We start from the raw sequence: 8,540 nt of genomic DNA, 5'->3' as shown, positions 1-8,540 counted from the left end.
CGTGGGATCGATCTCGTATTTACTGAGTATTACGAGTTGGTAATTTAATCAACAAGTTTTTGGCGCCGTTGCCGGGGAATGACGAGTGTTTATTGATTGATTGAAATTAGTTGTACTTTGGTCGAGTTAGCTTAATTTTCTGTTTTTAATTTTATTGTTCATTTATTGTTTTTCGTGGTTTACGCTCGGTTTCTTGTTTTTGTTTGTGTAGGGATTTTGATCTTCGTGTATGCACAATACGCGACGAGCAAATCGACCACTTGAACCGTTCCAAGATAACCTCGGTAACTACGAAAAAGGTGTAAGAAGAAGAGCCTGTATACCCGAAATTATGAATAACGAGGGAAACAATTATGATGAAGAGGAGAGGTTCAATCCTCTAATGGATGGAGGGGAACAACAATATCCACCCGCTCCTCCATTAGGGAATGTGAACCGACCAAGGCAACAAAACCACCCAAGGGATGATCGACCTCAAGTGCACCCACAAGTACAAAACCAACAAAGACAAACGTTGGGCGAGTTTTTCTTGCCGGATGTGGACAATGCCACTTTCGGATGCTTTGCAATGCCGGTTCAAGCGACAACTTTTGAGATCAAGCCTAGTATAATTCAACTTTTGGAAAACCGTTGTGCCTTCTTTTGGGTGAGTCACGAGGATCCTAATGAGAACATCGCCAAGTTTTTAGGTGTTCTAAACACATTCAAGCTTCATGGGATAACGGCAGACCAAATTAAGCTTCGGATGTTCCCCTTCTCCTTGAGGGACAAAGCTAGCATATGGCTACATTCTCTACCAAATCAGTCCATTCACAATTTGAGGGAGTTAGCTCAAGCTTTCCTCAACAAGTACTTCTCCCATGGCAAGACTACCAAGTTAACAAAAGACATACTCGAGTTTGTCCAATTCGAAGGGGAGTCGCTTCATGAAGCTTGGGAACGCTTCAAGGATCTTCAAAGAAGTGTTCCACATCACCGGCTTAATAGAGAGCATGTTATCCAAATTTTCTATGATGGGACAACCATTACTACTCGAGCTACTATTGATGCGGCTTCGGGCGGTTTGCTTATGCAAAAGACTTATGAAGAAGCTCTTGAATTGGTGGAGAAATTAGTCGTGGTTAGTAGTACTTGGGGTCCTATGGATAGAAGAGCGTCACCTAGTCAAAAGTCGGTGATGATTCTTGACCAAGTGAGGGAAATGGAGGCCATAAAAGCAACAAACGCTTCACTTCAAGCTCAAGTGGACGCCCTCAAGAAACAAGTTGCTCCAAGAAACGCACCGGTGGCTTATGTTCAAGTGGGATGTGAATTTTCTGGGGATTACAACCACTCGGGGGGAGAATGCCTAGTAACGGGGCAAGTCTTAAGTGAGCAAGTAAACTACATGGGGAGTCAAATGCAAGCTAGTGATCCTTATTCCAACACCTATAACCCCAGGTGGAGAAATCACCCAAATTTTGGATGGAGAAACCAAGAAGGTCAAGGCAATGCTCAAGCGCCTCAACAAGCGGGACAAAACTTTCAAGGAGGGAATCGACCACCACAACATCAAGGGAACAATTTGGGCAATCGACCTCCACACCCTCCCGGTTTCTAACAACAACGGAGTCCGGATGAGGGAAGCTTCCTTGCTAAGGTGCTTGAGAGATTTGATAGGATGGAACTTGAAGCCAAGCAAAAAGAGCTTGATGCTACACAAAGAGAGAGGAACCAAGCCGCCACTAATCAAATGGTTGAGACTCAAATCTCACAAGTTGCCCTTGCGCTTTAAGGGAGGCCTCAAGGGGGATTGCCCTCCACTACAGAAACTAATCCTAGAGAGCCCGTGAGAGCCATCAAAGTTGTGGAGCTTCAAAGCGGGAGAAACCTTGAGAAAGCCAATGGGAAGAAACATGTGGTAGAAGAGGAAGAGCCACAAATTATGATTGATGTTGCAAGCTCTAGTCAAGAACTACCTAGGATTGTGGGGAGGTGGCTATTGATGTCGAAGAACCATATGTTAGACCACCACCACCTCCATCTTTTGTGCCTAAAGTTCCATTCCCAAGCCGGTTAAGAAAAGCTCCGGACAACGAAAAGTTCAAAAAGTTCCTTGAAATATTTAAGAAAATTCAAATCCAATTGAGCTTAGCGAACGCTTTGAGAGAGATGCCCCAATATGCTAAGTACTTGAAAGACATAATTATGAACAAGCAAAGTTGGGAACAAGGCGAAACAATCTCCCTCACGGAGAGTTGTAGTTCTATTATCCAAAGTGATCTACCGACAAAGCTAATGGACCCAGGGAGTTCCACTATTCCTTGTTCAATTGGCACTTCTACTTATCTTAATTGTTTTTGTGATTTAGGTGCAAGAATAAATCTAATGCCCTTGTGTCTTTTTAGGAAACTGTGTGGAAATCAACCGATAAAACAAACTTCCATGATGCTCCAATTGGCCGACCATTCGCTCAAGAGACCGCACGGGGTTGCGGAAGATGTGCTAGTAAAAGTAGGCAAGTTCATCTTTCCGGTGGACTTTGTTGTGCTTGATTATGCGGTCGACAAAGATTGCCCCATGATTATTGGGCGTCCTTTTTTGAATACGGGGAGAGCATTGGTTGATGTTAATGCGGGGAAGATAACATTGAGAATGAATGATGAGAGCATGGTGTTTGACATCAAGCATGACAAAAGCAAGTGTGAGGAGGACAAATGTATGAAGATTGATACTATTGAGTCCTGTCACGACCCATTTTCATGAATCGTGGCCGGCGCTAGGGTATGGGTATGGTTGTACCAAAACCCGTAGCTAGCCTTGCGGATAACCAATTTATAACAATGTACCTGTAATAAAACCACATGCTCGGGGCAATCGAGACTTCAGCCTAGTCTAGCAATACATAAAGCAATATATATATTTAAAGTACACTTATCTCAGAATAATCTCCAACAGTATGGCAATAAAATATAAATACCATAAACACTGTAATCATGCCAAAAGCGATAAAGTAATAGTTGGACCAATCCAACAAACAATAGTCAAAACTATAAACGTAAGACTAAGACATGAATAATATGAAACTACTACCGCGGTCTAAGAGATTAAAATAGTTCGACACTTTATTTCTGAAATAAATAAAGGACCTCCGAGAATGAAGAAACGGAGATCGACCAAATGCTCAAATCACAAACCTGGAAAATTTGGAAAAACAACGGGGTCAGATTTACTGAGTAGAGTTTATATAACCATTTACATTTATTAAGTTAAAAACCTTTAAAACGTTTAATAAAACATTTTCATTATGGATTATCAATGAAACCCTAAACCACAATTCTAAATCCATTGTCGTGTCGGTGAGACGTATCTCAATAACCGATCCCCGACTATCACTTAATAAATAGTGAGCCCAGGAGACGTATCTTCCACCGGTGCCCTCACTAAGGTGAGACGTATCTCAAACCTACCTCAATACCATAATCATTACCGGTGCGCACGCAGTCCCGATGATGCCCATCGAGTAGCACGTTCCAAATCAAATCCACAATGGCGAAAAACAGTTCAAAAGCTGTTTATACATATACATATACAAAATATAATATTTGCTTAATAAAGAGGTAAATAGAGATATAAACTCACCGCTTGCTATTCCACGTGAAACCTGGCAAGTAATCTAACTCTGGTTCGCCTCTGAAGTACGAACAGTCTACGAGTCTAGACAAGGTATAAAATCATAATTAAAAACAGACCCTAACTCTAGAGAGTACTAGACACCACGTAGGACTAGCACACACACCACGTCAAGGTAAAATAATTCAGATCAAACACAAAACTTAAATAAATTGCAATGCCAAATTAATATAAGTCTATTGAGTTTCCGCTTTACATTCCGATTCAGAAAAATATTATTTAAATACTTATTAAATAATAAACAAATTTAATTTTTAAGTAGTGGGTTAGCCGAGTTACCGATAACTACCAAGCTACCTCACATGTCGGGTGACCCAAGTCTAACTTGACCCAAACAATTTATCAAAATTATAAACCATAGTTTATAATTATAAATAGTACTTTTGATAAAATAATAATTAAATATTAAAAACGGAACTCAATAGTTTAAAACACAAGTAACCAATAGTTACCGACCATTTACTTAACTAAAATAAGTTAAGAAAATATTTAAAAGCTAAAACGTAAATTAGTCAAATTGGCACGTCAAGCTAATATTTTCAAAATAACAATAATTACCCGAGTAATTATATAGCTATAGGAAAGTAATATAAATATCGTTTTCCGATAATAGTTATAAAAAAACAACTAGATCTATAATCGCAATTAACTTTATTTTTATTTTTATAATAATATTAAAAGTTAGCAAGTTATAATTCAAAACGAAAATCGAAAGTTCGATTTCAAATTGGCATTTTAACAAATTAATAACCTTAATAAGTCATCAAAGCCAATCATTAATTAATAAAGAATTTAAGTAACTCCAGCAATTTAAATATAGCCATTTATGAATAAAATACAAGCATAACTAAAACACTGCAATTAAATGGCTAAACTTGCCGCAAAAGTCAATCTCTTAGCCAAGTATGAAATCAAATTTAAAAAGGAAAACCAACTGATAACAACAATTCAATTTCTTGTCTCCACACAACCCACGTCACTTAGCTACCAAACATAACTAAACAATTTGAATCTATAACACCAACAATAACCCAAAAGTGATGAATACTTAGCCATAGTAATGAAAGCAAAAAAATGAGCAGTGGGCTTCATAACGATCAACAGTAAACCAATTAACAACTAAATATATAAAATAATAATCATAAACCATATAAGAGTCATGACAACAACAATGGACAGAATTCAGCAGCAATTAAAAGGAAGACTCGGCGGCAACATAACGACAGAAAATAACAATGAATCGATGAACCGTAGCGGCGATTAAACGAATAAGTTTCACGTACCTTTTTCGCTTCCGACACGTAGGAATAATAGATTATGAAGAATACCGATGTAACCATCAAAACCCGCTTTGGTTTGATGCGAATTGAAAAGAAAAAAATTGAATGATGAAGGCGATATCTTGGAATGGTTTGGAGCGTTTGACGGCTAGGGTTATCGCAGAAAAGAAGATAGAATAGGGTTTAAAAATGAAAAAAATAAAAAAAATAAATAAAGGACGCAGCAAATTAATATTGCTACCAAGGTGTTTATGCTCTAATATAAAATCATAAGGTGTAATGGGCTTTTTTTATCTTTTTGTCCATGTACACAATTAATGGCTCATATAGACGTTGAAAAAATAAAGCAAATGCATGGCTTCTTGCATGCATGTTAATATATATCTAATTTTCCTTTTCCTTTAAAAAAGATATATAATATAAAGTAAGTCCGAAACGAACCACGAACGAATCAACGAACGACTCAAATAAAATTAAATAAAAATATATAATAATAATAAATTACCTAAATCTTGACGGAATGCAAAAAAAATTATAATTTAAATTCAAAAAAAATAATTCAAAAATACGGGATATTACAAGTCCATATTGCATTTGCCTATAAAGGAGGTTCTTAAGAAAGAACCTGAAATTGTGGGTGCAAAAATCAAGAAAATGTTGGGTTTTATAGGTTCATAACGCAGCGGAATTTCAAAAATTTATCTAAAAACCCAAACCAAGATCCATGTAATTCGAATTAACAGAATAATTACTTACTTGTATGTCGAATTCAACAGCAATGTAGGAAGGAATGAGGTGGTTCACTTTGGTGATACCTGGCCTCGGATCAGAAACGCCTCCAAAAGAACGCGTCCTCTACGAGTATCCACACGAACAGACCTTAGCCAAAACTAGTGCTTGTGTGCTAGCACTATTGCTTCACAAGCAATTTCGAATTTTAGTGATTTAGTGAATAATGAATTTCGTGATTCTCAAACCAACTGTTTAATTAGTATTTATAGTGATAAATAACATTAGGGTTTGAGACAAATTCGAATTTCAATCTCATTGCAATTCTACAAGTTTATGTTTATCAAAAACTCCTTTTTTGATAATTATCCATATATATTAATTACTATATTTATTATCTTCAAAAATAATAAATTAAGGAAAACACTTATCCTTAAATTTCGAATTAATATATATATATTATTAATATATATATATATATTACGAATTATATATATATATATATATATATATATATATATATATATATATATATATATATATATAATTAATCACTTAATCACATTGGGCTTGTACAACCCATAACTGTTTTGGGCTTGTTCTTAGTGTGTGACCCTGCAGGTTCATATAACGTTGGCAGTGGGCTCGAAATCCCTATTTCAGCCCACAAGTCATAAGTGGCCTCTAGCAAGACATTATGACTACCCAAGTTATATGAATATCGATAATCCGATTTAACCATTTACAATAATATTTTAATCCCTTTGTCTCTCGATATCCAGATTGAATATAAGGCATAGTTATGTCATCCTTATAACATTCAATCATTAGTTTCTTGACTCTAAGTAGACTGAAAATGATAACTTCTTATCAATTAGCATGGCCATGCATTTTCTTCAGTCTATCTTCTTCAAGGGGCCCATAGATATCTTACTCAAATAAATGAAGGACAAATTCCTTCTCAGTCACTCACATTTCTCACATAGTTACTTTCATATCCAATGACAATCTATTCCATTATCCTGTTAAAGATAATGTAAGACTGTATCAAAATATGAAATAGCTATGTAGAAATCCATGATGATTTCAAGGTCAAAGGATTATACTAATAGAACTGTAATGAGAATTACTTATGACAGTGATCTATGTAGTATTCTCACAGTGGGTCATCCAGTGCCTTATTTCTCAAATAGCACCTATGATTTGACTTAATATCTCATATACATGATTAGTAAAACATAATCATCAGTCAACATCATACTAGTCTCAATGTTGTATTAAGACTAGGGATAGATGGTATATAATTCTTTTATTAAACCTAAGGGTTCTACTATCAAGTCACATACTTGATGACCTTAGAAAGAATTAACCATTCAAGAATTTTAATCATTAATATAAAATGATAAAAACTGCCAATCAATAAATAATAAAATGATAAAGTCAAAACATGGTCAAACATGATTGACCTAGTGCATATCACTAACAGAAAACACCTCATGTCAAGTCACGCAAGGGAAAACCAAGACGTTGGGCATCATGGACGTTGAAGTTCAACAGGATAGCAACCGCAAGCAAGAGACAAATATATACGGAAGTTGCTACTCTTGGTGAGTACGTCCAAGTTCGAACCTCTCAAGCGCATTCACATGCGGGGAAGTTGATTTCTAAGTGGAGCGGACCGTTTAAAACACTGCATAAATTGAAGGATGATTTGATTGAGTTGGAGGGGGCCAATGGAGATGTTTTTCAGGTGCTTGGAGAATGGTGCAAACCATATCCTAGAGTGTTGATCGATGAAAGTCGCGAGCAAGTCGCTCTTTTTGATCCTCCATGATTTTGAGGATTGCTAGTCGAGCTTACGACTCTAAACAAGCGCACTCGGGAGGCATTCCCAAGAGGTTAGATTTTTTTTTACCTTTCTCTTCACTTTATTTTTGTTATTACGAGTTTTGTCCATTTTATTTTGTTAGTTCCATGTGATGCCGGGATGTTATTTTTGGTGGTGTGTAGAAAAAAATGGAATTTGGGATAGTAAAAACTCATAGAAGCTTGTTTCTTTCGAAATGCTCTTGTTTCTTACGAAATGGAAATTCAAGAAAAAAGCAGGGAGGTGTTGAACAGTCACTGTTTCGGACGAAACAGTGTTGTCTCAGATGAGACAGGTTTAAATTATGCCTGTCTCGAATGAGACACATGTGTTTTGAAAGAAACAGGCACAATACCAAAGGAGGCTGTTTTTTCTCAAGAATCCAAAGTCGTTTTCCATTCCGATGACCAAGCCCAAGAGTATTCGGAAGAGGATGAACAAAAGCAAGAAAAATTGATCAAAAATGAGGGAATAACACCACCCTCTTCCGTTGTACTGCCAATTGTGGAAATGAAACCAGTGCCACCGCATCTGCGGTACACTTTCGTTGAAGAAATCAAGCCTCTTCCAATCATCATTTCTGATAATCTATCAGAAGCTCAAGAGACAAGCGGTACCCGTCACCCGAGCCATCACCGAAGCCCCCACTTCGACTAGCGAGATTTGTTTTCTAATCCCTAACTTATGCAATTTTCCTTTTTATTTATTTCATTGCAATATGGACATAGCATGAAATAGTGTGAGGAGGGGGTTAGTCAAATTGATTTCGTTAGCGCTTAGTGTTTTGTTTAATTGGGTATTTTGTTTAGTTTATGTTTTTATGCTTATGTTTTATGCTTATGTTTTAGTGTTATTTTGATGTTGGGATGCCTTGTATCACTTAACTTTGAGCTCGAATTTTGTTAAAAAAAATTGCTAGTGATCTTGTTTATTTGAAACACTTTCCATGTTTGCAATTCCAATTCATAATTGGTTAAATGCAACTTCTTTAA

At 36.5% G+C, this 8,540-nt stretch overlaps 1 protein-coding gene across 1 annotated transcript; it reads left to right on the top strand.

Annotated features, from left to right (window-relative positions):
* The first annotated feature begins 331 nt into the window (after positions 1–331).
* Positions 332–2,059, top strand: LOC126672732 (uncharacterized). Its single transcript, XM_050366687.1, has 2 exons — positions 332–1,592; positions 1,776–2,059. The coding sequence occupies exons 1-2, from the start codon at positions 332–334 to the stop codon at positions 2,057–2,059; spliced, it is 1,545 nt and encodes a 514-aa protein (XP_050222644.1).
* The last annotated feature ends 6,481 nt before the right edge of the window (positions 2,060–8,540 follow it).

The sequence above is a fragment of the Mercurialis annua genome, linkage group LG3, assembly GCF_937616625.2.
Source record: "Mercurialis annua linkage group LG3, ddMerAnnu1.2, whole genome shotgun sequence".
Taxonomy (NCBI): domain Eukaryota; kingdom Viridiplantae; phylum Streptophyta; class Magnoliopsida; order Malpighiales; family Euphorbiaceae; genus Mercurialis; species Mercurialis annua.
Note: the sequence above shows the minus strand (reverse complement) of the source record. Positions and strands in the feature narration are given on the sequence as shown.